The 18121-nt window shown below is 40.4% G+C and overlaps 1 protein-coding gene across 5 annotated transcripts in view; it reads left to right on the forward strand.

Moving 5' to 3' along the window:
- dtna (dystrobrevin, alpha) overlaps window positions 1-18121 on the forward strand; it is a 74334-nt gene that overhangs the window by 46739 nt on the left and 9474 nt on the right. For 2 of the 5 annotated variants that reach the window (XM_036518685.1, XM_036518684.1), the window contains 7 exons: window positions 4744-4824; window positions 9804-9896; window positions 11160-11247; window positions 13003-13103; window positions 13549-13662; window positions 15941-16037; window positions 17385-17405. In XM_036518685.1, coding sequence (XP_036374578.1) covers window positions 4744-4824; window positions 9804-9896; window positions 11160-11247; window positions 13003-13103; window positions 13549-13662; window positions 15941-16037; window positions 17385-17405 — 595 coding nt within the window. The remainder of the gene's footprint in view (window positions 1-4743; window positions 4825-9803; window positions 9897-11159; window positions 11248-13002; window positions 13104-13548; window positions 13663-15940; window positions 16038-17384; window positions 17406-18121) is intronic. The other 3 variants (XM_036518686.1, XM_036518687.1, XM_036518688.1) reach the window with 3 other exon arrangements.

The following is an 18121-nucleotide window of genomic DNA, read 5'->3' on the forward strand; positions in this document are numbered from 1 at the left end:
TTCAGTGCATAAGGCACCCACTTTGAGTGCAAGCTGAGCTCTATGGTCAAAGTTCAATCCCAGCTATGTCATTAGCTCATGTAGACTGGGAGTAGTGGAGTAAGGGGATAGGGGTGGGACATCAGCAGGGGTTGCTTGGCTTGCCACTCTATGGCGCCAGTGTTAGGGGCAAATGTTGATCAAATCCAGGAGTGAGTCCTCAGAGGTGAGTCCTCAGCTTTGCGTGTCTCTGCTTGGATTGTCCAGGTGTGAGGGTGCAAACCCACCCATTCCTCTGACCGATGCTGAGAAATGTGGTGATGATGATGATGATGATGATGGTGGTGATGATGAGCATGCTCTAATAAACCTGTATGTAAGTCAGCTTATCGGAGAGGAACGGTCAGTATGTGAAATTCCCCGGTGCTGTAGCTCAGTAGTGGATAAACTCCCATAACCTTAGCTGCTGTGTGCCAAATAACTCGAGCTTCGTAGAACAGATGGCCTGTACGCAGTAGTCATATGACCTCTCAGGAACCATTTCCCTTTGTCGCTTTCTCCTACCATTTAGTTCTAATGTAGTAAAATCATGTTAGAGTGTGGTGTTTTAACTACTGCTAAATTAACCTGTTTTGACTGGAAATGAAAGCATTTGACTAATGGTGGCTTTTGATCTGGTGTCCCCACCCAGGAGAATACCAGTCCATCCCGTCTTATAGTTCACCCATCATCAGTTTACAAATGCTTGCAAGCATTTAAGTAATAATAATAATCATTATTATTATTATTTACAGGTATGGAGCATGGCGTCTAAGTGCTGTGAGTGTAATTACATTACATGCATAAGAGCATCTGCTAAATGCATGTAAATACATGTAATGTAACGTCCTGTTAAAAATTAGCCAGTCCAAAAATTCACAATTGACCGTTCCTTCATATGGGTGATCTAAAAGACATACAGATTGGTGTTGTCTGTGAGTGATAATTGCCTTGAGCTTCTTTTTTTTTTTTTTTGGATTAAGTGGCTTCACATGGACAATGGGCTCATATAGGAATAGTTCACATATAAAACAACTTGCATTTATTGTATACAGCCACACTCAGAAACATATTACTTACATTGTTTGCATTGTACATTTTGAATTATGTATCATTCAGACATGCATTATGTGAAATCATAACAAAAAGCAAGATATTGGAGGCACTATGTGATGTTCTAACTGTTATTCAGATGTCATTTGAAGACATTTGAATAAAAAAACTTCATACAAATGGGTACCTGTATATTGGTATTAGGGAAACTTGGTATTATTAATTCTCAGTGTTGAGATTAACCTTTCTCAGGTTGTACCTGAAATAAAGGAGGAAAACTATGTTTGATCACAGCTTTAATTAATCAGTGTCATATTCATACACCCCAGTAAGCTCTAAACTTTAATTAATCTAATTAGGCTGCAGGGTGTCTGAGGTGAAAAAAATATTTAATGTGGACATGCATGCAGTTTTGTGGTTCTGTTTGTGGTGAACATTTAATTGTTCATTTAATTGTTATATACACACACAATATTGCCACTGTGCAATACGACAGCAAAAATGGAAGACAGCTCAAAGACATGGTTATTTGGAGATCTGTGATATGCATGTTGCTCCCTGGGAAAGAGAGGGTTGATTGTTATTTCTAACCAGTTCATGCTGAAGTATATTACTGAAAATATGTAGTCATTGTTCAAACTCTCTGCGGCTTACATCCCCTCGGCCAGGTTCAAGTTCTTACAACAAATTAAATTAGTTATGCTTTTCCCAAAGCTGGGGTTATGCTGTGAATCGCAGCAAATAAATAATTTAAAGAAATTGCCACCCGAACCTGAATTTGCTTACATGAAGGCAAATTATCTAGATAAAGATGCACTGTGCCATTTGCAAGCACTAAACTTGACATGTGGTATCAGTAAGTCAATGGATAATAATGGCTAACAATCTACATAGGTTTGACTTGAAACCATGAGCAGACTCATGTTGCTACTGTTTCTGAACAACTTTAAGATTTGTGTCCTTCTAGCCTTTCTGCAATTCTGCGACATCAAAGAAAACACACAAACCAGATCTGTGTTTTTAGGCTAATTTACTTGTTTACTCAAAATTAACACTGTTAGCCAGCTGGATAAAAATATTCAAGGAGCAGTGCAAACTACAAAAACAAACGCTCATTATAAACCCAAACAGATGAACAAGAACTTTCAGAAATCCATAGGTTAGCATTTCAATGAAGAACTTACCAAGATGAGTAATGTTATGCTACTGTAGTTAATCAACACGTTACAACTGTAAAGCCTGAAAAAACGTTGGTCAGATAAGATCATTAATAAAAGGTTTCAGTGTAATAATTCTGATTACATCACATAGATGGGGTTATAACAAGAGTGTTCAGCATTCCTCATTGAATTCTATTCCACTTCTAGATTTTTTTTTTTTTTTTTGCAAGGATGTAAGACATAGTGTATTAAAGGGTTAAAACACTGGACATTGTATTGAAGGTAGACAAATATTCAATGGACACATGTGACACACCTTTTAAAAAGAGTTAATCTTCCCATAGAAAATCCCTTAAAATATCTCTTTACCAGTGCTTTATCATCAATCGCTCTTCAGTAGTATATTACCTAACAATGTGTGAAAACTTATTAGCCAGTTTTAGATGAGATGCATTTAAAGTCAGTCCCTCGGGAGGTTAGCTTAGTGTAAATAACCCCAGCTCCTTTACAGTGGAAAATCATAGTCGCAGTGACAGTGGAGTGGCCAATTCTTTGGCTCTTGTAGCGCAATATCTGGCAATCACAGGGCACTGCCAGAGGCGGTCAATGTACTGCACACGCTAGTGTCCCCTCTTACATTTACTGCATAATGGAGAGCTCTGTTGATTCATTTCATTTGGAATCAAGTGTGGCTTGTGTAACCTCTGCTGCGTTTTGCACTTGGGTCTCTCTCTCTCTCTCTCTCTCTCTCTCTCTCTCTCCCTCTCTCTCTCTCGCTCCCTCTCCCTCTCTCTCTCTCTCTCTCTCTCTCTCTCTCTCTCTCACTCTCTCTCTCACTCTCTCTCTCTCTCTCTCTCACTCTGGCTCTGCCTGAGAGTTATTCTCAATATTCTCATTTTACTCATGTCCCTTTCCCATATTTTAATCAAATTGTCTGTGTTAATTTAACCGGTTGAGTGAAGTAAGGCTTAAAATATTGATGTGAAGCATTTTTTTGCGCTTACAGGTACACTGCCACTTCACTGCCTAAAGGGAGGTCTTGGTGGATGTAATCTATAGAATTGCTGAATGTCATCTTTGATTCGGAGCTTGTTGAAATTACATTGATATAATACTGGTAAAGATCTCCTATAACCTATAATTAAATTAGACTGCAAAATGTCAAAATGATACTCATGGCTTTAGAGGGGACAGCTTTTTTAAATTTATTTCTTTTTAAATGGAGAGTAATGTTAACCAGAATTCATTTCTACCCACATACAGTATTTGATGATGTCATGTCAAACCACAACTGAACTGGGAAACATGCTGGTACTCTTGACTTCTGTGATTGTCACTTCTGAGCATGATTAATACTAACAGTGGCAAGCAGCATAAGGCATCCATGCTTTTCACCATTCCAGACGGTTGCATTTTTATCTAATTTTAATATGTTTACCCTGGGATCCATTCCAGTGGCACAAGGGTTTGATCGTCCCTCACTCTGCCCCATACATTTCTCTTTGGCAAAAAGAGGCACATTATATTAGGTGGCAGTGCATTTCAGAAGTGTAATTGATGGGATTGATAGGCAGTTAGGCAAGGGGAATTTCAACAAAGATTACAAATGGATGCATTACTTTCACTTCAGGAACAGTAAGCATAATTTCTTTAAAGTGACAAAGCCAGTGATTTCCACCAAAAACAAAAGGATGTCATTTGAGCTTCATGTGTTACTTGTGGTGCTTTCTCTCCCTTTCCCTCTCCTTGTCTTATTACTGTAATGAGTTACCAATGACGATATTTTCATTATTTCAGCAAATGAGCTCTTTTTGTTCCATGTAAAAGCAATGACAGTATTGCGGCCATAGCAAACACTCCATTCAAGCTCCTGTGTGGTTTAGTATGCAGTTCAGGCAGTCCATAGCACCATAATCAGCCAAAATCAGTCCTAGCTGGCATGTATATATAGTACCCATTTATCCATTATCCATTTATTTTTATCCAGGATAACTAGAGGATGTTCCCGATCTAATGTGTCGTTTTCTTATTTGTTTCAGACGATTCTCTGGATTTGAGCAATGCATTGACTGTAGACCAAACCAAAAATTTTAATGCAAGTGCTGCCAGTGTTTGGGCCGTCTTTGTCATCTGTGATAATTTCTGCGAATCACCGATATCACAATGAATTGTGTAGACGGAAGCAACTTTGAGTCACTTGTCACGTGGTTCCAATATAGGTTGCAGTCTGCGCCAGTCCTGTAATGGCACTGGTACATCTTCATTGTCTCACTTGTCGCTTTCGCAGACCTCCTGCTGTTTGTATTCTTGCAGTCTGGATGTGCACACATTTCCTTTGTTGTTTGAATACATTTTTACAAATGCAGATTTACAAATGCAGATGTGGACTACATTATGTTAGACAGTGGAGACATCTTCTGTTTATCCTTTTTTTTTTCTGAATAATTATGTGTGTTTGTTTTTGCCCCCCCCCCCCCCCCTTTTCTCTGCTGTGTCATCGTATCGTAAAAAGCTTGCCTAACACCAAGGGTAACGAAGTCGAGCAGAGCAAACTCTTGGCTAGGGCTGCTCCGACTCTGTTGAAAGGGAAGGGGTAAGTGAAACGCGGGTGGTGTGTGTAAGCGTGTGGGTTTGCACGTGCTGAAGGTATGTGGATGAGTAGAGATGCGGCCTCCAGTCTTGTGTTTCTGTGCCCCGTAAGACCCTTTTTAAGGGGCTGGCTATGGCGCCGACATGCTTTACTCATCATACCTTGATGTGCTTGTTCTTTTAGCGCTCGACATTAGTAGCTACACATCCAGGTGCAGTTGGTAGAAAATGCATGTACGCAGTATTAACAGGGACTGAGGTTAGCCGTCAACAAAATGCTAATTTTTCATCGTTAACACGAACTTTTCCCCATGTCACCGATTACATCATTTGTCTCTCTGTTTCATTGTTGCAAGTTCTTAGAAACTTTGACTGCAGATTTTGTTCTAGGGCTGTTCTCTGGAAAAAAAATTGGCAGTGTTTTGCTTCACAGTCTTTCATCTTTGGCAGTGCTCTTAGCTGTCTAACTTTGCTAAAATATAAGACAATGTTGGCAAAAACCAACATAATGAATGTTGTTTTTTATAACAAAGATGAAGTATCACATTTTCATTCTAAAAACAAAATTCTCAGAAATCCTCAGCCACAATAACTTACCCAGTGCTTTCGTCCAGGTGTATTTTAGACATGTGTCTTCTCATTTTTTATAGGATTAGGTTTATAATATCTATAAATTAAAGTTACCTGACAAAAACCCAGAAGAGGTGCATTATTCCTTTATGAATAAAATGGATTAAGTTAAGGTCGATCATGTTATATTAATGGAGGGACAACAGGAGAGAACAAACAAGTTGTTTGTGAGAACAATCCCCTTGTTTTATGAATATGGTTTTCTTTAGTTTTATTCGTTGGTGTGGCTAGTTTTATCTAACCACAAAAAAAAAAGCTTTAGCTTTCTCCTCTGTGATGCAGAAATCACAGTTATGTAAGAGAATTCATAGTTACTTCATAGGTGTAGTAAAATATTGTTTGTCCTGTGTATTCCCTTTTAAATTTCAAAGAGGATAACATAACTAAAATTTTCCATAACTTCACTAAATGCTTGAGATGTTTCTGTTTCAATAACTCCAACTATCTACTTGTGAGCTGAGTAGTTCTGGAAGATATTGAACAAAATGAGCAGCACAGCAGACCAGATGGAAGCAGCCAAAAGCAGGTCAGGGATCTGACTAGCCAGAGAGTAGCTGAATCACATGGCAACGTTTCATTAGTGCTTTGAGGCACAAGAAAAGCAAAGGCTGTGATAGTTTATGAACAGTAACTGCAATTAACAGTCTCACTGTATTTTGATGCTGCTTCAGAACCACGTGGTTTTGAAATCGGTGCAGGTTTGATGATAGAGAATCCTATTTGCTGGCATAAGTGCACTTATATATTTCAGAAAGATACACTTCACTGTTGAAGATGCACAAATTGTTTGATTAGAAGATTAAACATATGTAACTTCCCTGTTTCAGTCATTCAGTGGAAAAAAGGGTTACAAGTAGGATGCTGAAGGCAAATACCAAAATCCATCGCAGTACTATGTAGATTTTATGTACTTTGTAAACATTACAGCTACCTGTGTAGTACATTTTACTGTGAACTGCATGGAATTAAATCATTTAAGGAATTAAGCAATGACTATTAAAGTGTTACGTATTTGATTTGTGAACAGAACAATTGATGATAATTATTAGTAGAAAACTATTAATAGAATTTTCAGTCTACATCGACACATAGAATGTATATACAGTGCCCTCATATTTATTCATTTGAGATTAAATGGAAACAGCAACTTAAAATGTATGTGAATGTATGTAATGTATATAATGCTATATTTAAATACTTAATAACATTGCACCAAGCAATGGCATGTTTCTATTTCTATGAAATTTACTGCAGAAAACAGAATGGTTTGGATGTATTTGAAGGTACCTGCATCATTATACAACAGACCATGCGAGTTATCTGCTGTTTCACCCCTTCCCAGCCCCCCACCTCCCATCGTGTATTTGCTATTGATTAGGACATGTTGAGGTAGCTGCACAGTCAGAGAATGATCAGATTAGACACATTGCTGACACCACTCTATGCATGCATGCTTTTAGATGGGTAACATATGTAGATTTTGAATCTTGATTAAATATTTTGCTGTAAAAGCTGATAAATTCATTTTTCAGGACTGACCATGATATACCCATGTTTAAGCAGAATATCACCTTATTGGTAATTTGGCATATCTGATTATGTCACAAAAGAATACTGAGAGAAACCAATATGCCCCACTGATAAATAACAGAGGGTACTTGTGCCATAGGTGTAGTCAGGGTGTTACAAATACACCAGCGTTGCACCTCTAAGTCCCTTCAGACCAGTGGCTGATCACCACCCTGGGTCACAGTGTGATGGGTGTCACCTTGTACTGAGAGTATTTGGATGACACAAAACAAAACAAGGCATTTAAAAATACAGCCACGCAGGTATTTTTTAGGGCTTGCCTTGAAAGTTCTGTGGGCTGTGAGGCTGGTGAATTCATAACAAATGGAGGCTCATGTCTGTGAATACAGGGGTTACTGCAGTATGTTGAATGTTATTGCTGGATAGTTTTTTTTAGCATAATTCTTGAAAGCATTGTTGCCTTTTCTGTGTGTAATTGCAGTGTGTTGTACAGTTATCTACAGTGTATTGCATTATAAGAATCACTGTACTGTAGAGTAACTGTCAGGCCTAAGACTTCGGTATTTTGTCTAGGCACATTTGTGACAAGAGCAATGTCTCTCACCCTGTGGGGAGTGTTAGCGGCCAGCCATTTCGAATCTGGCAAGACGTTACAGCCAAACACAGTCCGTCAATGGCAGGCCACAGTCTGGGAGACTGTGACTCACAGCACCTCAGCAAGATGAAGACTTTATCATGTCACATCTTGACGATTGTTTTCACACTGGCGGGCTCACAGGCCGGTCAGTAACACCAGGTCGCAGAGGCCCTCCATGTCAGCAGGTTATCCGTGAGGAGGTGGTCTCCGTTTGTGGGCCAGGTGACCTCACAGGGTCCCTCAGCAACAGGCTGAGATCGTTGCGGCCAAGTTGTCTTTAGCGATGAATCAATGTTTGGTGTAGGCCATCTGATGGCTGTTGACAAGCTTGGCGCAGACATGCAGAATGATATGCTAAATGTGATAACAACAGGACAGACATGGAGGGCTCCTGGGTTTTGGTCTGTTCAGCAGTGTCTAGTAGCTACAGAGCTACAGAACTCCATATTTGGAACGTTTTTGGTGATTTGTGGTGCTCTGGTTGCATAGTTCTGCATCAAAGAAGTCTTACAATCTCGCAGATTTCATTATTTCCCTATTGTATTCCTGTTCCTATGTAAGTGAAATTGCTACCTCTGAACCCCCAGCTAGCAAGTGACAGTTCATTGACATAAACCGCTTTCCAGCACGAACTTTAATCCATTCTGAATTATTTGCTGTGGGTGAGTGCAGCTATCACTTTATTTAAGTGCCAACTGATGTCATAGCAGAGAGCAAAAAAATTGAGTCATATAGCAGCTGTTATGAATGTACATGTTGGCAGAGCTTTTTATATTAAAGCGTGATCATCAGCGTGGTGTGACGTAATTTTACAGAATGTTTTTTTTTTTTTTTAATTTTTTGTCCAGGATGATGTCAGGACATAGCTGCTGCATTTCAATAACAGAAACTGAGCTCCTGCTACTAGGAAGGATATCCAGTTAATGGTGATTAGCTACCTGTAGTATTGTGTTAACACCTCTGCAGGCTGAGCTGTCTAGTTCCTGATTGGTTGGCTGGCTGCCTGCAAATGTGCAGTAATTTTCATTGCTATTTAAAAGCAAATTGATTTGCATTATGTATATACTTACCCAGTTATGCGTGCCAGTTAAAGGCTATTAATAGCTAGTCATGTAGCATTAGCTATTGACATGGATAGCAATGCATAGCATATCAATTTGTGATGTTGTTTACAGCAGCTGGTGAAAGGTATTACAACTGTCAGAGAAAGTTATAAGTAATATGAAGAGGCAGCAGATTGTATATAACATTGTTTTATCAATTTTTTTTCCTTTATTTTATTGAAACCACTTTCACATTGTCCATTATTTGTCAGTTTGGTTACATAAATGTCAAAAGTATCTGAAGTTAACCCAAACAAGGTAGTCAGCTGTGCTTGAAAACGATATCAGATAGATAGTTGAGTCTTTCATTGCATGTTAGTGAGGCATATGCCACATAAATTTGTTGCAGGCTTCTTTTTGTGCTGATCTTTTCCCTGAGAGTGACATCAGCACACTGTTATGCAGCACCGGGGTCTGTGCCAGACCCCCAAAAAAGGCGTTCAGGAAAAAATCTGTCACGTCACTTTTCTCATTTGCGTCAGTTTGCTCACGCTCTCAGACTTACAGGCAGAGAAATCATCTCAACCTAACATGCCTTTTTCAGTAATTGAGAAATGCACTGTATAGGGGCCCCTATCATATTTAATGGCACAAAGGCAATATTCTTTTAATAAAGCAGATCACATTCATTCCTTCGTCTTGATTTTCACAACGCTCAGCATTCAACTGGCAAAATTGCCTCATCGTAGTTTATTTAACTAATAAGATGGTCAACAGTCGTGCAGCGGTCACCTGATCATATCTTGATCATATCATGGTCAGTCGTGATTAATCTGAAACCAAAAAATATTTAATCAGCATCCAAACTCTATAATTGTTTAACAGATAGAATTATTCATTTCTTCATAACTATATATAATCATTTAATGCAAGATATATCATGAAAAATATGTATTTAACCATAATGTATATCAGCATTTGAAACCTTGGCTCAGAGTGTGTGCATCATGCTTTTACCTTGCAGTAGTGCTATTTATTACTTTTCAAAGTTTTTTTTTTTTCATTTTTTTTCTTTTGTTGTAATTTCTTCATGCCGCTCTCTCTTCTGTTTATTTGTCTCTCTGGATCCCCACGCTGTTCCAGGTTAAACTACAGCCTTGATGTTGCGGATAGACTCGCTGATGAACATGTTCTCATCGGGCTGTATGTCAATCTACTGCACAACAACCCCACACGGTTAGTGTGGTCCCCCTGTCGGCTCCCAAGCAATGGAACCCATCCACACGGGCAGTTTTCCTTTGCTTGCACCAGTCAATGTTCCACAATTGCAAATCAGTGCTGTTCTCAGTCCACATGCTTCATATGGTGTAGATTCAAACTTAAGGTCTGTGCGGTTCAGATAGCTGTGTTTTCATTGCTCTGTACTTTTTTTGTTTTGTTTTGTTTTGTTCTTGTTTTTTTTGTGTGTGTGGTCAGTTCACGACAAAGAGTTTTGTCACGCGTGTAGAATTGCACATGCTGAAGTGAAACGATTGACTGTCTTGCTGCAGAATTTCTGCTAGTTTCTGTCCATTGTTTGTTCGTGAGTCGAGTTTGTGGTTATTCGTTTGTGGTCGCACTAGCACCAAGACAAGGGTTTGCTAGTCTCTCCATTTTTTTTAAGTACTTTATTTGTTCTTTATGTTGGAAGATTTGTTTGTAAAACAGTCAGAAATCCTGAGGTGCACAATCGTTTCTCTGAATGGAAAAGGATGCCCTTACAAATGTCCTGCAAAGATAGATAATATATTCCGGCAAGTTTGGCATAGGCCTGTGTGATAAATGTCCTGACATGAATCTTTGTAAGAGCATCATTGCCAGAATTGTACATCAGCTGCACTTTCCAATACTACCCATTGATGATTATTGCCTCCTCCGTTTTCTACAGTCTCAAAGAGCCTCAAAGGTCCAACTGCATATAACAATACTAAGCTTCTCTTTGATGTGTTCATACAGTATGTGTGGATTTCAAGCTGCTTGAAGTTTATTGCTTGGTGATTATTATGCCAAATTATTCACCTTTTTTTTTGCAAATGTAATGGATATTTCTACATTTGTTAATATTACCTAAACATTTAACATGCACAATATGTCCTTTTCTGTTTTCCTTACATACGATGTCAGAGAATTGTCTTTGATGCAGTGTTCTGAAATCAAGCATCAAGAGAGGAGGGGGTTCTATTTTGGCTAACGTTGGATATCTTTGTCCATTAATTCACGGTGCACGTCTTCACAGCTGACCTTGCCATAAAGCTACAGCATGTGTAATCACAACGTTATGTCACTGCGATTATTTTCCAACATAGAACCTAATCCCAGTAGTGCAGTACGTCTCTCCATCCCAGATAGCATTGAAACGAAACGTCTAGATGCCCGCGCCTGGTCTCGAGGGGCGCGGTAAAGTGTGACGGCTGCCCCCGTTAGCCTCGGTTTTTACTCCTCTCCGTCTGTCCCCTGCAGCATGCTGGAGAGCAGCAGCCGTCTGGACGAGGAGCACCGTCTCATCGCCCGCTACGCCGCCAGGCTGGCCGCCGACGCCGCGTCCGTGGTGAGAGAAACGCCGCGGCCTTAGTGGGGCAGGGGACAGTACAGGGTGCGCTGTAACAAATACAGCTCGAAATCTGCATGGATGAGTGTGTTTACTGATGTAACCAGAGCAATCATGGTAACACTGCATTATTCGGTCCATGGAGTAGCATCTGCTAAATGACAATAATGTAATGTAATGAGTAAAGCCTTCTGAGAGAAGCTGCCAAACAGTATAGGTAGGGGTACAGGGGCAGTCTTAGCCTTGCAGTGCAGAGCGCACTGTGTCAGAGGTCAGGATGTATGGTAATGAATACAGCTCCAGATCTGCATGGATGAGTGTGCTTGCTGATGTAACCAGAGCAGTAGTGGTAACATTACATGACTCAGTACATGGAGCAGCATCTGCCAAATGACAGTAATGTAATGAAATGTAATGAGTAAAACCCATCTGAGAGCAGTTGCCAGAGGTATAGGGCAATCAGAAACCATTTCACAGCTTGTTTGTGCTTGCATAGCTGGTACTTTCCAGCTTCAAAGGGTAATATGGTTTCTAAATGGGTCTGGTTATTATATTGTTATTTGCAGAGTACCATGAGCATTACATTGAAGTCATGCACTGAAAGTTGTGTGTGTGAAATTTTTCATGCAATGTCTGTAGCCAACAGGCCAGTTCGGTCACAAAGGAAAGGCTCCCAGTCCAAATCTTACATTCCCTCTACACTTCACTGAGTGAGCATTTTGAGTGATGTCTTACAGAAATCATACAGATATTTCTTAGATAGCGAGTGAAGCCAAGCAGGAGAAGAAAATTTGAAGTCTGGGACAAGATTAAATTTGCTTGGCGGGCAAACAGTGCAACGTGGTCATGGCTAGCTTGCTGAGGCTGCCCTGTCAGTGTAATATACTCAAATAACTATAATATGACTGTTGTAAGATAACAGTAGTGCAGTATTTTATTTATACTGCATGAAAAATTGTTTATCATTGTTTCATTGTTTAGCTAATGAGGTGCTAATGACCAGAGATGAAGTGAATTCCATTTCCATTTAGTTAATTCAAGAAGTGATTTGAAATTCAGTTAATTAATTGAAAAGTCTTCATAGAAGATGATGGGCAGTACTCAGTTCGTGAGCTGAATTGCAGTTGATTCCCTGAATTGACTGAATTGAAATGGAATTGACCCCAACCCCAGCTAATAGCACAATTTTGCCTTGTTAGTTGCCAATAGTGATGCCATCTTAAAAAGAAGATATTTATTGTGTTATTGTAGCTGCATAATGCGACTGCGTAGCTGTTGGTTAGCACGTATTTAACATTAAATTATAGAAAGATTTTGCCTCATCCTCTTATCCAGTCTTTCCAGGAGTATATGGCAGTAGCAGTTGCCATATCCTTTTGCACAATGCATTCTGGGAAACAGTAGAACAGCCCCTCTGTGAGGTGTAAAATAAAGGTAGACGAGACTGATTAGGAAAGAGGAGGGCTGATCACACCTACCTCACTTAAGTTGGAACACTCTTCATGAGTGCATGTGTTGGGTCCCACCACTGTTTTCAGGATTAGCGTAGCGTAGCGATCGAAGGGCCTGTCTGAGATTCCCTGCTATGGCATGTGGTGGATTATGGCCAGTGTGAATTTGACAATTTGGCATGTGTGGAAATGACATTTCACAATTCCCTCACCCCAGTGTAGATGCTTGTCCTCAGAACTGCACATGGCAGGTGTTTGAAAATAGCACACAGTGTGACGTCCCGTACTGTATGTCTTGTTTTAGCAACAATCTCAACAGCAGAGGGCAACGTCAGACATCGCCCTCTCCCTTGACGCAAACAAACAGCAGAGGCAGCTTATTGCAGAGCTAGAAAACAAAAACAGGTGAGAAACCCTTTCAATTTGAGCTTCTTTATCCAGACGTTTCCTTCTGAAAGGAAGACTAAAAATGACCTTTCATTGCTTCTTACAGTTAACTCACGTGGCAGCATAATGAAAGTGTCCACTGATTGATATTTCAAAACCATATTAAGTTAAATGCTTTATTTTGGGATAATAGACAGCTGAGCTAAATGGTATGTTGAGTATATATTTATGTGTATTTGTGTGTGTGTGTGTGTGTGTGTGTACCTGTACGTGTGCATGTCTGTGTGTGTGTGTGTGTGTGTGTGTGTGGTTTGTGTGTGTGTGTGTGCCTGTACGTGTGCGGGTCTGTGTCTGTGTCTGTGTCTGTGTGTGTGTGTGTGTGTGGTGTGTGTGTGTGTGTGTGTGTGCCCGTACGTGTGCATGTCTGTGTGTGTGTGTGTGTGTGTGTGTGCGTGCACCTCAGGGAGATACTGCAGGAGATTCAGCGCCTGCGTCTGGAGCATGAGCAGGCCTCCCAGCTGCCTGCAGACAAGACCCAGCAGAACCCCACCCTGCTGGCTGAGCTTCGACTTCTCAGGTACAAACACACACCCTTACAAATACACACACACACATACACACACACACACCTGCTTACACATACCTAATCATATACACGCACACACACACCCATACACACACACATGCACATTGACACACACTCACACACACATACTGCTACATACATATACACACACATACACACAACCGCACGCATCTGCAAACAACTACATGTATACATGCACGCCCGCAGAAACACTTTTTCAGTATTTCAGTGAGGCTTTATACAAGCCATAGATACACAGTTGTTCAAAAAGCTGTATTTACTCATATACGTTGTACCAATGCAAACTGAAAGCACTGTGTGTCTAGGCACTCATGTAGACCTTCTGTACAAGGACAAGCATCCAGACTTACAGCTAAGAGCTCAACAGTAAAGCACTGTTAATGCTAGTGCTTCTTAAGATGGCCACACAGATTACTCAGCAGTAGTACCAGAGACACTTCCCCATATTGACCAGAGAATCCACACCCTATCAGCTGTGTATCTGGACCTTTGGTCCCACTCCCAGGCATGACATGTACATTGGACAGAGGTAACTTTGTACTGAAGTTGAAAAAAAAACCACCCTGTGTCTGTATTGTGTTCTCTCTCTGCAATGTACCGGCTCCTCTCCCCTGACTGAAGACCATAAGTACCGCAAAAGCACTTGACACAAGAGTGGCACAAGCCAGCCTGCATGCGTGACCGTTTTCGAACGCACGTTACGTGGGCAGCTTTATTCTCGTGTGTAGTAGATTTCGCACGATTCTTGATTGCCTCGCCCGTCAGTGCCAAACCATCTGCTCAGAGACCCCGGTCTTCATCCTGTGCATCAATTATCAATGAGCAATTGTTCCGGAATGGAAGAGCCCATCCACTCAGCTGCCGGGAGTCTGCGCTGATATTGCCCCTCACCTCTAATTTCATCACTTTTAAGCACTCTATCAAAGGCCCTCTTGAAGTCTAATAACCTATTAGTCATCAGCATTGCCTTGCGCTTCTGCAGCACAATGGATAAGCGTTGAATGGACTGTGCGCTGGCGAGTGAAAATATATGCATTGGAGAGGCTTAAGGTAACTTAACTTGGCGATACTTGACTATACCTGTTTGTAGAAGGATAAAGGCAATTAGTTTGAGATCAGACTTTATTACAACATACTTTTTATGGTAATGTAACTGACAGTCCTGGCAAGCAGTGACTGCCTGGCTATGCTGTTGTGCAGTGGGGGGTGTATTTTGCACAACAGTGTCCTCTGATTCAAGGGTCACCACCACATTTGTATTTAAATATAATGTGTTATGCTTTAATAACTCAGTTATTGCTAAGAACAAAACCTTATTGACTCTTGTCACCCAGTCAACATTTGAAATAATATACTGCATCTGTATGCCAAAGGATATGTGGAAATCTACAAGTGTATTTGTGTTTGTGTTTCAAACAAATGATTCAAATAAGTAAGTTAAAATGCAAGAACTATAAGGGTGAATTGTATGCATGACTACTTATTATATGCACATTGATTCACAGTATGAAATGATTGGACAGAAAGGGAAATACTGCTGCAACATGTAATCAAAAGGCATTAATTATGTTTGTGGCATCTCTTATCCTTGAAAATATTTCACATTATAGGCAATGCACTGTACAGTTCTATGCTTTATTAATTTGGTCAGCCATACAGGAAATATTTATGCATATTTATGCATAAGCGTAGTTATGTATGCAGGCTTTATGGTTACGCATATTATTATGGTATATTATAAAATTATGTGATATTTTTAAAAAATCATCATTTTATTAATCATCATCAAATTATTAACATGCTTTCACAGAATGTGTTAACATTTGATCTTGAAGGTCAAGGGCAGATCTGATGATCAGTAACCATGGAAATAAAAATAAGATATTTTGCCAAGGCAAAAGATTCAGATGTCCAGTATTAAGCCTTTTCTTGCTTGTCTACATATCCCATGTTCGGAGGCAGGTTTCATTTAAACAAACCCTGTGTGTGACCACGTTCGTTGTTTGACTCGATAAGATCTACAGCAGCTGTCCCCTCATCCTGATTAACATTCAGAGCCCAGGAGGCTGATAAAAAAAAGTTATTTATGGTTTAAATAATGTTTGTCAGTTTTTTCATGGCCTACATCATTTATAAATACGACATGGTACATAAAGGGAGCACTGTATCATCGGTGTTGCCGCATTGATGTATTGGCCCAACCCCTGTGGATTTATGGGTAATCCCGCTGGTCTCCTCTTCTTGGCAGGCAACGTAAGGACGAGCTGGAGCAACGGATGTCGGCACTGCAGGAGAGTCGCAGAGAGCTGATGGTACAGCTGGAGGGGCTCATGAAACTGCTGAAGGTACGGATTGAGCTCCGCACACCTGAACGCCGTGCATCTGAGCACTACGCTACGCACCAGAACACCACACACCTGAGAATCACATTGCTTGAGTTCCGCTCATGTCGGCGCGACACACCTGCATACCACGCGCTTGAATACACATAAGTGTGTCACACGTCGGAAGGCTGCGGTCCATGTATTTGAGCGTCATACAGGAGCAGAATGCAAAACTCAAGATGTTAAATGTATGTACTGTAGACGTCACACAGGGAAACTCTGTCATCCAATCAGAGTTCATCCAAGAGTTTAAACTCAGTAATTCAAGCCTATCGGGTCGAAAATGATTGGATTTAAGCGCTTGTGGTCTCAGAACATCCCTAGTGTTCCAGTGCACCTCTTTAGGACTGAGCAGAGTGAGGGCACACAGGTTCAATGTGAATGAGCCAGCCTGGTTAAGTGGGCTGAGGGAAGAGAGTGCAGCCTTGCTGTGAGTCAGCGAAGCAGAGGAAAATGGAAGTAAATGCGCAGGACAAAGGGAGAAAAATGGGCTCTTTAGTTTAAAGATTTGTCGGTATTTCAGAACGTAGGCTGTGTCCCTGAAGTGGATGGAGATGGAATATGTTGTTTGTACATCTGTTCTGAATGGTACCCTAAGCTTACAGCCTCTGAGGGTTTCAGCAAGGCTGCCTGCTGTTCCCTCTAGTTATATACCTTCTGGAGTACTCAGGTTCGCCATGCAATCTGTGATTTATTATCATTTAGTTTTTCATTTAGTGATCCCTGTTGACACTAAGTCTACATGCGAGTAAGTACAATGACTGCTCAAAGAATCTTTACTGATGTAAAGTTGAGTACAGAATTTAGTTAAATGTGTGTGGAGTGCAGCAGGTGGTCAAAGGAGAGATGGAGCAAGAAAGCCATTTGAGATGTCGAGATCAAGATTATTTCTGGGGAGTCAGGTGGTACAGGGGTGGGTTGATAAATGAATCAACTCTTTTGACACAGAATAAAATGATAAAAACAGAAACAAAGCAATCAAATAAATAAGTATACATAACATAAAATATGTTAAAAACAGTAGCTGGTAAAGCATGGTAAAGGCACATCTTATGCAAAGAGAGCCTGAAGAGCATAGCTTATCCAAGGAGAACTTGGAAAGCATATCTTATCTAATGAGCACCTGGGGAGCATATTATGTCCAATGAGAGGCTCACAGTTCTGTGTGATATATATATGGAGATACAGTACATTGATGCACTTGCCTGTTTTCTGTTGACTGCATGGTTATTGAAATTGAACCTTCAAGAAGGTCAAAAATACATGTCTTGTAAGATTATATCCTTCTGATTAACCCTTTTTTAACAGGAAGAAGAACTGAAGCAAGCTGTAAGTGTAAAATCAGTCAACTAATACTACTTACAATTAAATATGAAGAGAACTGGGATGGCACCATTTGATTTTGAGTAAAAATTGATTTGATTACGTTTTACTGGCCCAGTACAGTAAATTCAAGGTCGGTGTCACTGTATTTCTTCGGAAGTTGGTGAATGAATATGGAAACCAAATCTCAAAACCAAACTCAAAATTGCAGAAATGAATAAACATTTTACCCATTTTCTCTTCATATTCATGTATTACATTTCTGTTCTGAAGGAGGTGTGTTTTTTCCTTTATGCGAAGCCCAGGTCTATAGTCTTTCTATTTTCACCTGTATGATGAGACAACTAACATGTCCTCCGTGTCTCTGCATTGGATTTTGAGAATACAGTAACCTAAAAAAAAAATCACATTCGTTGAGACAACTGTGCTTACGTCACTCCTTATGTCCCAATCACTTCACCCAGTCAGAGCGTGAAGAAGAGGTGCTGGGTCACGTGATGGATGTTGTCTTTTGTCAAACAGAACACCGGTACTATGCTGTGGTGTAATAGCTTCACATGCTGAACCCTTCCTGGGTGGTTCCTCATTTTGAACAGTGCCTCTTGAGAGCCGCAGTGCTCCAGGAGTACAGTGCTGTTACAGTAGATGATTACTTATGCACTGGCAACAGCAGGCGTGGTGCCAGCCAACAGTCTCTTTGAGAGGAAGGCAAACAATCTGGG

The sequence above is a fragment of the Megalops cyprinoides genome, chromosome 24, assembly GCF_013368585.1.
Source record: "Megalops cyprinoides isolate fMegCyp1 chromosome 24, fMegCyp1.pri, whole genome shotgun sequence".
NCBI classification, from domain to species: domain Eukaryota; kingdom Metazoa; phylum Chordata; class Actinopteri; order Elopiformes; family Megalopidae; genus Megalops; species Megalops cyprinoides.